General features: G+C 33.0%; 1 protein-coding gene across 1 annotated transcript; it reads right to left on the minus strand.

The window, feature by feature from the left end:
* Window positions 1-526: 526 nt before the first annotated feature.
* On the minus strand, window positions 527-4,550 carry LOC141717474 (acetylornithine aminotransferase, mitochondrial). Its single transcript, XM_074519566.1, has 3 exons — window positions 4,103-4,550; window positions 2,424-2,858; window positions 527-1,481 (listed from the first exon to the last, which is right to left on the minus strand). Exons 1-3 carry the CDS (start codon window positions 4,505-4,507, stop codon window positions 957-959), a joined length of 1,365 nt encoding a protein of 454 aa, XP_074375667.1. The 5' UTR covers window positions 4,508-4,550; the 3' UTR covers window positions 527-956.
* Between the last annotated feature and the right edge of the window lie 9,831 nt (window positions 4,551-14,381).

Genomic DNA, 14,381 nt, shown 5'->3' on the forward strand with positions numbered 1-14,381 from the left:
TATTTATGTATAATGAATATCTTATCGACTTTTTACAACTAGTATTCAGGAAGGTACTCGGGTATCGAGGATCGACTTGGCGCCGTGATAGGCTTGGTTGCAAATTTAGTTTACTTTATTATTAGCCCGGTTAACGGTAATCGAAATATCAATATCATGCAATAGTGTTTGGACTGGTTATTATAATGTACGGAATGAGGATCTCATTACTTTTAGGGGGTTTAAATCGTACCCCTCTGGCCTTCAAGGAACCCCTTGGATTTTTATATTATTCTCACTCTCATGCTCTCCGTTCTCATTCCCGATAACATCACGGACCTTCATCCAAAAGCCCTTTAGAGTTACAGTTCGAACATAATCCTACTCAAAACCAAAATCAATTAGTTTATAAGAATACCGGATACTAAACGAAAGTAATTAGGGAAATGCTTTTACTGAGATTGAAGTTGAAGTTTGATCTATGACTCTTTGCTTTTCTACTAAATATATTGAATTTAAGTAATGTAAAATAAGAAGCAACAGCGAGTTGACACGCGTTTGTAATTTGTAATACTTGGATATACCTAGCGATAAAAACAGGACATGAACAGGCATCAGAACAAACACATTAGTTTGTGTATACAAAGTTCTAGCCAGCACCATATCAGTTCTAGTGTTCTACAATATTATTCAACCTCTATATTTTAGAACATTATCCAACATTGGACCATCTTTCCCATAAACTGCTTCAGATCTTCCGCAGGAGGTACTTAATATACCTAGAAAGCCGACAGAATCATTGTCTTATACCTGCGAGCTCAAATGGAACGTTACGTCTGACACTTGCAATATGTTAACCTTTTAAGGTTCTAGCATCCATTGTATTACATGTCAATCTGAATTTGTAATATTTAAGACATTTCATGCTATTATAGTTTTGATATTAATCTAAACGAACTCGGCTATTAAAGGATAACTTAATCAAGTGCCGGTAGACATTTAAGTAAAACGTCAGCAGCATGTTCCAGTTCTTTCTCGGTTATTATCAATGGTGGTACAAGCCTCACAACATTTCCTTTCCCAGCAGTTAATATCAACAGACCAGAATGCAGGCACGCATCTACAAGCGGTGCAGCAGGTACATCCAACTCTATACCAATGATAAGCCCCAAACCCCGCACTTCTTTGACATGGGGGTTCCCTCCTAATTTTTGTGACAAGAGTTTCATGAAGTACTGACCTTTACTGGTTACGCTGGCCAGAAAGCTTGGATTTGAAATTTTATCCAGAACTGCAATTGCAGCGTTGCAAACAAGTGGCCCACCTGCAAAAGTGCTTCCATGATCTCCATAACTAATAGCCTCTGCAACTTTTTCAGTCACCAGTACAGCACCAATGGGCAGACCTCCGGCAAGAGGCTTTGCAAGAGTCATAATATCAGGGAATATGTTGTAGTCTTCGTGTGCCCAAAGATAACCAGTTCGGCCCAAGCCACATTGAACCTACGGTGAGATATGCAAGACAGGTTAACCAACTAATCTTTAAACAAGGTGCTCAGAGTTATAACATTACACACTAGAAATCGGCACAGTACTTGAATAGAAATCAGCTTCGAGCATTAGTTTATTCATAATATAGAGTAGTGTTCTATTATAATAGAAACCAACTATCTTTTCTCTAGCACACTTGTTTCCTAGGAACATACTACTGTTGCAAGATCCATGTTTTCTGACAATCTAGCACTGTAGAGAAATTCCTTTGATAGCGTGAAGAATATTCTTCTCTTTATATATTTCTTCTCCCTATAATTTAGACATTAAAGGTATTTACAGGAGATAAACGTTTTTTAACCAACATGATTCTTAAACCTATTTCCAACTATCTATCTCTGCATACTCCCCCTGCCTCGCTGCCTTATGAAAGCAATATGGAAACGAACGTTTAATGATTCAAAGAAGATGTTACTACCCTTGAACTGATACTCTAGTCTAGTGAATAAATATGTGCAGACACTGTGAAGGCCATGCTGCTTGCAGAAGCGGGAGCGGTGGTAAGAATGGCTACACGAGTATAAGATGTCTAGAAACTACTAGCAAACCATTCAGCATATCTCCATCATGTGCAGTGATTACTAGTAAACAATGTGCTGAATAGTTACTTTCCTGTCACTACAACAGAATACTACTTTAAACTGCTGACAGGCTAATTACCCACAACCTTGACAATTAACAGACTGTTATTTAATCACCTGTTCATAAACATGTTAATTTATCGTCACTTGTACTCTATTAAAAGAACTTATGCATATCTTCACCAAGACAGGAAAGATGCGAAAAAAACGTTATGTAATGAAACTCAGATATCACATCCTGCTGCGTATTCAGGAAGTGGCAATAAAATGCAATCATCAGTATAGCGATTATATTTTGCGCAAGCAGTTGTACCTCATCAAAGACCAGCAGAGATCCAGCCGCATCACATGCAGCGCGCAGAGATTGTAAGAAGTCCTTTGTTGCACTGTATATACCACCCTCACCCTGAATAGGCTCTACAAAGACAGCAGCAATGTTGCCAGACTGAATAAGTTCTGTTGCAGCTTGGATATCACCATACTCTAAGAATGTAACTCCAGGCATAACAGGTTGAAAAGGTGTCCTGTAATGCTCTTTGCTAGTTAACGCAAGAGCACCCATAGTCCTACCATGAAAGCTGTTACTAAATGAAATGAAATCAGAAGGTGGATGCGTATTATCAGGGTGGGAAAACCGCTGGAATTTCCGAGCAAATTTAATTGCAGCTTCATTTGCTTCTGTTCCGGAATTTGAGAAAAACACACGATCGGCAAAAGAGCATGATACAAGGCGTTTTGCTAGCTCCACCTACATAATACAATTAAAATTATTAATTAACTGAAGATATGAAGTGCACATACTCATAAGTCATTATTCTTGGGAGGGGGGGGGGTAAGGAAACTGAAGTCCAATGTAATTCACAACAGTAACATATCAAGGCATCTATTAATCTATTACTGATGCAAAACAGACAGCTGTAAGCCAGTAACCTGAATTGGTTGTGTATTAGCGCAATGTCGGCACTCGGCAGATAAGTAAGCAATTTGCAACTTTGCAATTAACTCCTTAATAATATGATCTAATGCTACATGTAGACATACATTTTGGAAAATTTTAGAGCCACCAGCTAGGCCACGTTTCGACTACTAATTGACTGATGAAGCTTCGATTCTTTATCCATTTTACTTCTTATAATCACCAATCAAACAACATTTACCACCGTCCACATGTTTACAATTACTAGCCTCCAACTAAATGACTGAACGCTAAAGCTTTAAAATTTATTCATTTTATTTCTCATAATCGCCAATCAAACATTACACCACAGTCCACATACAAACAACTACTAGCCTCCAGCACTAAATGTCCGATAAGGCTTCAATCTTTATTCATCTAACTTCTTATAATCACCAATAAAACAATAATTAACCACATAAAAACAATTACTAAAGTCATCGATCAGTTCCTGCCTAAACGAAACAAATTATAATAGATACTATCCTAAACTCACCAAACAATTAAGCAATATGCCCTACTCTGCAAGCTCCTCGATAATAAAATCTTATCCGACATTATACAAAATGTGCACAAACACTTACGAAGAATAAAGAGTCACCAGAGAAGGCCATTAAGTTCCCACTACAAAATCACTAATAAAACTTCGATCTTTATTCAATTTACTCTGAATAAATACCAATCAAATAACAATTAACCATGTAAAAACAGATTCTACCCTGTACCAAAGCAAAATCTAACTACATTTAGCACATACACACATTCATACTTAACGAAAGCTTCAAACTTTATGCATTTTACTTCATATATTCACCAATCAACCTCAGAAAAACAATAACTACCCTATACCGCATCAAGATTTAACTACATTTTGCATACATTCATACATAAAAAATCATAAACTTCGAAATTCAAGAAAACAAAAAAAACCCACCTGGGCAATAGCATAGAAAACATTGCTAACATCACACACACACACAATCATACATAAAAAAAATCTTAAATTTTAAAAATTCAAGAAAACAAAAAAAACCCACCTGAGGAACAGTGTAAAAGATATTGCTAACATGAGTAAGAGTATTAGCCTGTTGAGTAACAGCTTGAATCCAATCAGGATCACCATGACCAAGAGCATTCACAGCAATCCCAGAAGTCAAGTCCAAATACTCTTGCCCCTCAACATCAAACAATTTACAGCCTTTGCCACTGGAAAACACAACTGGGGTTCTTGCATAAGTGCCCACAATCACCTTTTTATCACCTTCCATTACATCTTTACTTGTTAAAACATCATGGTTTGTGGTTAAAGGTTGGTGGGTTTCAAGATTGTTGGAAGTGTAACACACGCGCCGCCCTGAGATGGTGGGCCATGGTGGGGTCTTGCGGTGGAGATTGGTGGCTGGGAAAAAGGGTTTGGTTAGGGAGAAATGAGTTGTAGCCATTGTGTTCGGAAGCTTGTCATAAGTTGTTAGTTACCAGTTAGGGTTAAGTAAAACAAATTGAAAAAGAATCGAATAATGGAAAAATCAACTTCAAAAATTTATTATTTCCGGAGCTTATTTTTTGTTTACGAAACTAAAATAATGTGAAAAAGATCGAAAGAATCATATGACTTCAGCCCGGTTAACAGTAATAATAATGAAATTTTAATTTCAAAATATATTTCATATTAAAATTTCATTCCCGTTAACCGAGTTAAAATCCCATATCTAAACGGCCCCTTATTTTTTTAGAGACTGTTTATGTGATTCATAGGGGCATTTTTGTCTTTCCACAATTTTCTTATTCTGAAAATAAAAAATCAGTTCTGAAAATATTATTTCCATTTTTCTAATTATTATATTTTTTTGACAAATATGACTTATAACCTTACAAATGAGTATTTGTTCTCATATTGTTCTCATAAATCTCGGGGTGAGCGAGGATCGAATCCAGTACCTAGGACGACAGAGGATAAATTCTTAACCACTTGAGCTATCCAACCGTGCTCGTAATTATTATACTAGTTTGTCAGCTGTTAGTTAGTTAATTAGATTGTTCATACCTTTACATAATCATTAGAGTTTACAGTATACACGCACACGCATACTGTAAGCGAAGAAGATCATTTCCAAGTTACAGATTGTAGAATAGCTTGTATATTTTTTTGTTCAATATTGAGAAAATATTTCATATTTATGGATATAATAATTTCATATTTCAACTGTTAAAATGGTATCAGGACGGTGTTCATCATTTCATCTCCGATCTATATTGTTATATCTTTGATCTTCATCAGGTTTCATCGTTTTTTTTGCGTTTATTGTTCAATTATTATAAAAAGTTAATTACTACACTTATTTCTTTGATAAATCGAAATTGAATTATACGATTTGTTGATTGATTTCATTGATTGTTTGTGTCTTGATCTGATATTCTTAGTGTGTTAAGTGTGATGAATACTGGTACAAATACAGTCAATAATAATAATACTGATTCATCAAGTATTTTCTATATTCATCCGTCTGGTGCAACAACATCTCAACTAGCATTTGTCAAATTTAATTGTAGTGGTTATACAAATTGGAAGAGATCGATAATGTTAATTATGTCAACCAAGAATAAGCTTGATTTCGTGAATGAAATTATCAAGATGTAAATTCCACTAAGTTTTTAGACCGGAAACATTGTAATGATTTGGTTATCTCATGGTTATTGTTCAACCTTGACGAAAAGATTGATAAGAGTATTTTATTTTTACAAACCGTAAGGGAAATTTGGAAAGATCTATAAGATATATATGAGTTTACTGAGATGTATTCGCTTGAACAGAAATTGACTGAACTAAACCAAGAAAATCAGAGTATATCTGATTTTTACATATAGATCAAGTCACTTTGGGACAATCTAGATGACTTTAGTCCATTGACCTTTTGAGAGTTTTGGCAAGTGTACTTGTGGTGTTAATGTCAAAACTATGCAAATGCAGCAAAAATATAGATTGTTGCAGTTTTTATTGAAATTTATTGATCAGTTTTCTGGTGTCAGAGATCATGTATTGATGATGTAGCCTCTACCTACAGTTTCTCAAGTATTAAGGCTGATTTTTCAGGAGGAAAATCACAAAGATCTCACATGCTTGAAGTTTTAGACAAAATTACAGATCTGCAGGATAGAGTCTATTCTCCAATTCTCGTGGAACCTTTTCTGGTAATCATGGAGTTGGTACTGGAAGTATAAATTTTGGAGCCAAAAGGCCTGGTTCAAACGACTATTGTCCACACTGCAAGGTTCCAGGATATAGTGCTGAAAGATGCTTAAGAATTCATGGTTATCCATCTGGATTCAAGTTTAACAATACTAGAAAGGTTGCAGTTGCTTGTTCAAGTGTGGCAGACACTAATAGTAATATTCATGAGATCAAAGATTCAATTTAAGTTGAGCAGTATAAATAATTGATTGAGTTGCTTAATTCTTAAAAGATTCAAAACAATTTAGAAGACTCATCTTGCCATACTGCATTATCAAGTACCACTTGCTTAATGACTATTTTAATCCTTTACAATTACTTCTAGATAGTGGAGCCACCGATCATATTTGTCCCGATATTACAGTACTATCAGATCTTAAATCTATTGATAGTTTTGAAAATCACATCACAATTCCTGATGGAAGGCGGATTAAAACTATGCATATATGATCGTGAAATTGAGTGATACAGTGTTCTTCGAGATGTTTTGCATGTTTCAGAATTTTAATTCAAATTGATCTCTAGTCATTTTCAGTTAACATTTACCATCGGGAAATGTTTTATACAGGGTCTTTCTCAGAAAGAACAACCAATTCTTCTTGGTAACATGAGAAATGGGCTGCATATTGTCGATCATAATGATTTAATTGCTACAGCCTCCACTTATGCAAGATATTATCTTACAACTACAATTGATGCAAGATTATGGTATCTGAGGCTTGGTCATCTACCATTTTCACATATAAAATTTCTTCTCCAGATCTATATTTCAAAGACAGTGACATAATATGTCAAGTTTGCCTTCTTGCTAAACAAGATGGGAATTCCTTTCTCATAGTACTATAAAGACTACATCTGTTCTAGAAATGTAATATGTAAATATTTGGGGCCATATAAGACAAAAACTCATTATGGTTGTACTATGTTTGTCAATATTATGGATGATTTTAGTAGATATACCTGGATATATTTGATGAAGTACAAGTCTGAAGCTTTAAATTATTCTTATCAACTTTGTCAGCTATGCAGAGAATCAGTTCAAGCAGAAAGTTTTATGTGTTCGGACATATAATGCTTTGGAATTGTGTGAAGGTACTTTAAACTCTTTTATCAGATTAAGGGTATTAAACATCAGACTGGTTGCATTCATACTCCCCAACGGAATGACATTGTAGAAAGAAAACATATGCATCTTCTTGATACTGCTAGAGCATTAATTGTTTTAATCTATAATTTCAGATATTTTTAGGGTGAATGCATCTTATATGCATCATACTTGATTAACATGGTTCCTTTAGCTAGTATTAGTAATGTAACTCCATATAGCATACTATATAAGGAGTCACCTAATTTATCAATCATAAAGCCATTTGGTTGTCTCTGTTTTGCATCTACTTTGAGAGTTAATAGGTCAGAATTTCATCCAAGAGCTTCTCCTCAGGTATTTTTAGGTTATTCTCATACATAGAAAGGCTATAAAATCCTGAATTTCCAAACAAAAGCAATTTCAGTGTCTAGATATGTCAAATTTCATGAATTTCACTTCCCTTATCATTTGATCAATTATGCTGATAGTTTTAAGTATGCCTTTACTATATTTCTTCCAAAATTCACATCTAGGCTTGATGATCCTCCTATCTTACACAATTCTAATTTGCCAACTATAGTTAATTCTCATTTTTCTGAAAATTCAAATTTTAATTCTGATTCTCACACATCAGATTCTGAACATACTTTTGATAATGATTCTCATTCACACCATGATTCTGATTCCAGTAACATAGTATATATTAGGTTCCTCTAAGATCATGTTAGGTAATGAATACAACACAGGGGGGTTTGAATGTGTTTTGGATTATTTTTAACCTTTTTGAACTGTTATGGAAGTGGTGAACAAAGTAAAGATAATATATTTTAACAGGAATAATAAAACATGCACATGAACACACTATCTTAAAAACCACTTAATTTTATATTAAAATCAAGTATATCTTTCTACAAATTTCTGGGTTCTTTGTTGATAAAGAACTCAGCTTCTCTCTTGAGAGTTACAAGATTTTCCAGATCTATTTTATTAAAACTTAAACAAAACATCAAGTGTTTACTTTATAAAACAATAAACACAGGTTTTACACAACATGTGAGAGCATCTCCAATAGAGGTTGCCAAGGGGTTACCAAATCTTATGTGGCATGACAATCTTGGTTGCCAACCTATTGGAGATGGATGGTTGCCAAGAGGTTGCCCACCAAGGTTGCCAAAACTTGGCAACTTCCCAAAATGGTTAAAATACATATAAAAGGATAAAAGTGGATATCAATAATACTTCTTTTTAATTTATGTGATATTTACAATTTAATTTAGGGACCATATATGCAACTTTTGGAGATTGCTAACTATTGAGGTAGAATGTTGCCAAGTTGAAATAAAATTGAGTAAAAATAAAATACTAATATAAATAATGATTTGGCAAGGTTGGCAACTATTTTGACAACCCCTTGTTGGAGATGCTCTAATAGCATGTACTAAACCCTACTTTAAGATAACTAAATCTTTCTATATCCGGTTTAGTGTATCTTTGCAAATCGTGCATGTCTGTGACTTTACTTGTCAGTTAATCTTAGCCTTTGATCTTGAACTCTTCAAGCTGCTTTTGTAGACTTTTCAAATCAGTGATTGATTTGTTTGTTGATTGATAATCTTGGATATTTAACTAGTATGCATTTTGTACTTTGAATTTTATATCGAGATCTCCAGCATTTTATATAAAGAACTCGACATCTCGATAAGTATAATGACTTATCGAGATCTCTTCTTTCTCTACAAGTGTCTTGACTTGTCGAGGACTCTGAGTTTTTGAATGTTAGCTTGACTTGTCGAGGTCTCCAAATCTCTGCATGTAGAATTGACTTGTCGATATCTCCAATCTTCATATTTTTACTTTTGCTTGTCGATATCTCTGAGACTTCTCGATAAGCTATTCTTGACTTCTCGATAAGTCATTCTGAAGTTCTCGAATGATTTCTCTTTGTCACTTGATCTGTGACCTGTAGATTTCTTGACTTAGAATGTTTTTCCCAAAATAGATTTATTCAACTCCAAGCTTCTTCACAATGTCTCTGAGGCATGATCTTCATGATCTTCTTTCAGAGTTTATTCTTAGGTTTGAGCCTGTTTACAGAAAAATACTCCAGTCTAATCTATTGACATTTTTACAGGCTCAAGTAACACAATACACAATGCAAACTTAGATTATCATACAACTTACTTAGACCTGTCAATTTAACTTAGTCTTGTTATAGTACATGCATGTCTTGTACAACAGATCATATACTAGAATTAAGGTTACTCCCTCATACTTATCAGATTATCATTGTTTCAGTTGTCAATCCAATTATTGGTGTCATCTTGTATCCTCACAGTCTTTTTCATCAACACACAAGGAATTTATTTCTCAAGTTTTCACTATCTCTGAACCATCATCCTACAATGAGGCTTGTCAACATTCACTTTGGGTAGAAGCTATGCAGAAAGAGCTATAGGCTTTACATGAGAATAAGACTTGGGAGATATAGATTGTGGATTTACCTAGTTGGCAAAAAGCCCATATGATGCAAATGGTTATAAAAGTCAAACTCTAGGCTGATGGTAGCTTAGAAAGATGCAATCTAGACTGGTGGCAAATGGCTTTAATCAAAGGTTTGACATATATTTTGAGGAGATTTTTTCTCCTGTTATGAAGATGAATACGGTCAGATGTCTTATTATATTAGCAGCTAGTAGAAAATGGTCAATTTATCAACTAGACGTGAATAATGCAATCTTGCATGAAGACTTATATGAAGAGATTTTTATGAAAATTCCTAAGGCCTTATCTCATTGACATCCACCTGGTAAAGTTTGTAGGCTGATTAAATCTCTTTATGGCCTAAGTCATGCCCCTAGACAACGGTCAACAAAATTAGTAAAGGAGTTACTGACTCAAGGCTACACATAATCCAAGAATGATTACATCTTATTTTTTTTAAAAAAAATATGATACCCATATTACCATTGTTGTAGTGTACGTAGATGGTGTAATAGTTACAGGATCTAATCAAGCTGCCATTTCTATTCTTAAGCATCATCTTCATACTACTTTTAGCATCAAGTATCCAGTGAACTATTTACTAGGCATTGAGCTTGGTTATATCGGTGCTGGCATTTTTCTTAGTCAACACAAATTTACAAAGGGCATGCTTCATGAATGTGCATTTGACATTTCTCAGAAAGATGTTACACCTTTACCTCTTATGTTAAAGTTAGACTTCACAAAGGGTACATTATTATCTGATCCTGAAGTTTATAGATATTTTTTTGGTAAGATTAATTATCTTACTAATACCAGAAAACTCAGTAAGATCATGAAAATATATGAGATTGATTTTGGAAAGATTGTGTGAGAAGAAGTTTTATAGAAAAATTTTCAAGTGCAAATTTTGGCTCAGAAAAGTATAATTTCTCGGTCAAATTGTCAATGAATCATGGATATAAGTTGATCCCGCAAAAGTGGAGGTTGTTCTGAAATGGGAAGCTCCAAATTTTGCAAAAGAAACTCGAAGCTTTATTGGTCTAGCCGGGTACTATCGGTTATCCAAGACTTTTCACAAATAGTTGCACAACCAACTAGATTAACGCGGAGGGATGTGAAGTTTATGTGGACCGAAGAATATGAAACTAGTTTTCAAAACCTGAAAGAAAAATTGTTCTCTGCACCAATACTTGCTTTACCAAATTAATCAGAAGGAATTCAAGTATATAGTGACGCTTCACACCATGGTTTAAGATTTGTTTTAATGAATCATAAAAGAGTTGTCACATATGCTGAATAATGAAATGAGATATCCAACACATGATTTAGAACTTGTTGCAGTGATATTTGCACTTAAATTATGGTGACATTACTTGTGTGGAGAAAAATATGAAATATACACCGACCATAATAGTTTAAAATATCTCTTTTCGCAACGAGAATTAAATATATTCCAAAGGAGGTGGCTTGAACTTCTAAAAGATTTTGATATCACAATAAATGACCACCCCAGAAAAGTTAACATAGCAGGCGATGCTTTAAGTAGAAATGAGATATACAAACAAATTACACGTTTGAAGAAATAATTTGATAGCTTGTAGATAGAATTGATCACATTTTTACAACTGGAGAAAAATGAAAACAAGAAGGTGATAAAACTCTCACGCATAAAATTCTAAAGTCACAAATGAGAAGTAGCGAAAAAAAGTTGGAGAAACTGATTAAGACGGAAAAGAATTCTGATTTTCATGCTAATAAAGTAGCAATAATTTTTTACAGAAAAAATATGGATTTCAAGTAATTCGCCCTTGAAAGAAGAAATACCAGATGAAACTCATAATTCTCATTAGTCTATCCATTCCGGGAGTACTTTTAATCATATGATGTATATTTTTTTCTGTCTTGAGTTTAAATAATTTATTAATATTTAAAAATACCAATTATCACGTAAATTTATATTTGTTTTATAAGTCAGGTAATATATTGTATTTTACTTGGGATATTTTTTATTTATCATGGAATGATATTTTTGTTAATGAACCGTTCGAGTCGTTTCCCGAGATAAGATATTTTACCCCTAGTATGATGTGTGAATATTTATCCTCTAATTTTACCAATATTTTCCTTTATATTTTACCATTTACTATATATAGTTTTATCCTCTAGTATGATATGCGAATTTTAAGAAGAAATTTTAGATTAGGCAAACTTTATTGTTCAAGTGTATTTAGAAAGTCACTAAATTTTATATAAACAAACTTTTAAAAGTTTAATAATTTTTTGAGTATGGATAATTTTTGTTATTCAAAATATTAATAGTACTTTGTATTGGTTATTTACTACTTTTCTTTTTTGAAAATGTTGTACTTTTAAGTTTTTATTTCGTGATAAACTCAAAGAATGAAATATGGAAAGACGTGTGATTCACATGATGACCCTGTTAAGAAAATTAAAATCATTCTTAGTTGTCCAAAAAACATTTCATAAAATATTTTTTTCAGTGTTTCGTTGATAGACATGCCGCCATAGCAGTTGAATAATTTAGGAAGACTTTTTGTTATCCAACAAATGGTCATATTATGAGTGTCATACGGTATTTATTATTTTTTTTCTTTGAAAAATAGAAACTATTATGTCATCATAACTAGTGACACTAATAATATTTTTTTGATTTTTCTAAATAAGCACGTCATTTTGAATGCAATTGAACTGGAGCTGCAGAGTGTTGTTGCTAATTTAAAGAGTGTACATCTGGTTGATGTTGATTATCTTTCAAAATATACTAGCATCCCTGACGAATTCAAAGATTACATTGACTTTCAAGACAACATAGAGATTCAAAGTTTTCAAATTTGTGAATATGCGGATCTTATTGTGAGAGATGAGACGCGAATTGTAAGATATTATAAAGCGTCTCTTAGGTTCAAAGACTATGCAAGTTCTTTACATTTTAATTATTAATATATATATATAATTTATATATAATTTATATAATATTATTGTATTTTTTGTAACATTGTGGACCTAGTATGTTATACAGTTCATATATTACTCCAGAGGGGCAACATCCAGTTTATTTCTATTTGTGCCGCATGTTGTCACATTATGTGAAGATTGATCATCTATTCTTTAACATTATTATTACAAAATTGTATCATTTAACAATATTATTATAAATTTTAGAAGTGAGTAGAGCAACCTCAATATCCATGATAAATTAGTCATATGCTTAAAAAAATTATATGAGTCTCCATTTAGTTTTTACTGAAAACACAATGAATTTGAATATTAGGATAAACATCATATCTATAATTACCGTTGCATTCCGAATAAAGAGCGATAAAAATACACTTTGTGTACTTGTAGTTTGGCCACTACACCATTTTGTGTATAAGTTTTTTAAAAAGTACACGAAAAATACCCGAAGACCTTTTGTTAATAGCAGTTGAAGAATACACGAAGACCTTTTATTACCCGACAAAAGGTCACACCAAGGGTGCCATAAGGTATTTATTATTTTTTTTGAAGAATAGAAACTATCATATTGTCATCGTGAGTGACAATAATAATATTTTCATAAATTTTTTGGAACATTCACGTTATTTTGAGTGCAATTGAACTGAAGTTGGAGACCATTGTTGGCGATATGAAGAGTGTACACCTGGTTGATGTTGAAAATTTTCCAAAATATGCTAACCCCTCTCTCGAGTTCAAAGATTACAATGAATTTAGAGCCAACATAGAGATTCAAACTCGTCAGATTTGTGAATCTGTGGATATTATTGTGGGGGATGAGACTGATAATGAGGATTATAAAATGTTTAGAAAGCGTCTCTTAGGTTCAAAGACTATGTAAGTTCTTAATATTTTAATCAATAATATATGTGTGTATAATACATATATTATCTATGTAACATTTTTATTTTTTTTGTAACAATATGAACCTTCATAGTATGTTATGTAGTCCTTATCTGACTCCAGAGAGGCTGCTGCCAGTGTATTTCTGTTTGTCCCGTATAGTGTCTAGTTATGCGAAGATTGACCACATAGCCTTTAACATAATTATTACAAAATTTAGGACAGAATGGAGCAACCTTGCTGCATCAACTTCACAAAATCAAATATCTTGGCGTGATAGGCTTAAAAATTCAAACCACCAAGATCTAATTCAGAAACTTGATACTAGGTTTTCCTTTGATGGCAAAAAGAGAGAGTATAATGATAGTGCAGTTAGCAACCATGAGTTCATTTATAATTCAGAGAAACATATTAATGACAAACGGGTAATCCTATCTACTTTCTTATTTTGGTTATTTTGGTTTGTCCTTGTAACAAACATATTAGATATCTTGAATTTAACATTCTAGAAAGTTAACTTGTGCAAATTTTGAAAGATTGATTATCCCGTCATTTATTGATTTACGATAATAGAAAAATTGGAAGTCAAAATATGTGAAAGATTACCTCAATAAAGCAATAAACTTAAGATATTAGGTGTATTTAATTTAATATATAT

The sequence above is a fragment of the Apium graveolens genome, chromosome 4, assembly GCF_009905375.1.
Source record: "Apium graveolens cultivar Ventura chromosome 4, ASM990537v1, whole genome shotgun sequence".
In the NCBI taxonomy this organism is placed as follows: Eukaryota; Viridiplantae; Streptophyta; class Magnoliopsida; order Apiales; family Apiaceae; genus Apium; species Apium graveolens.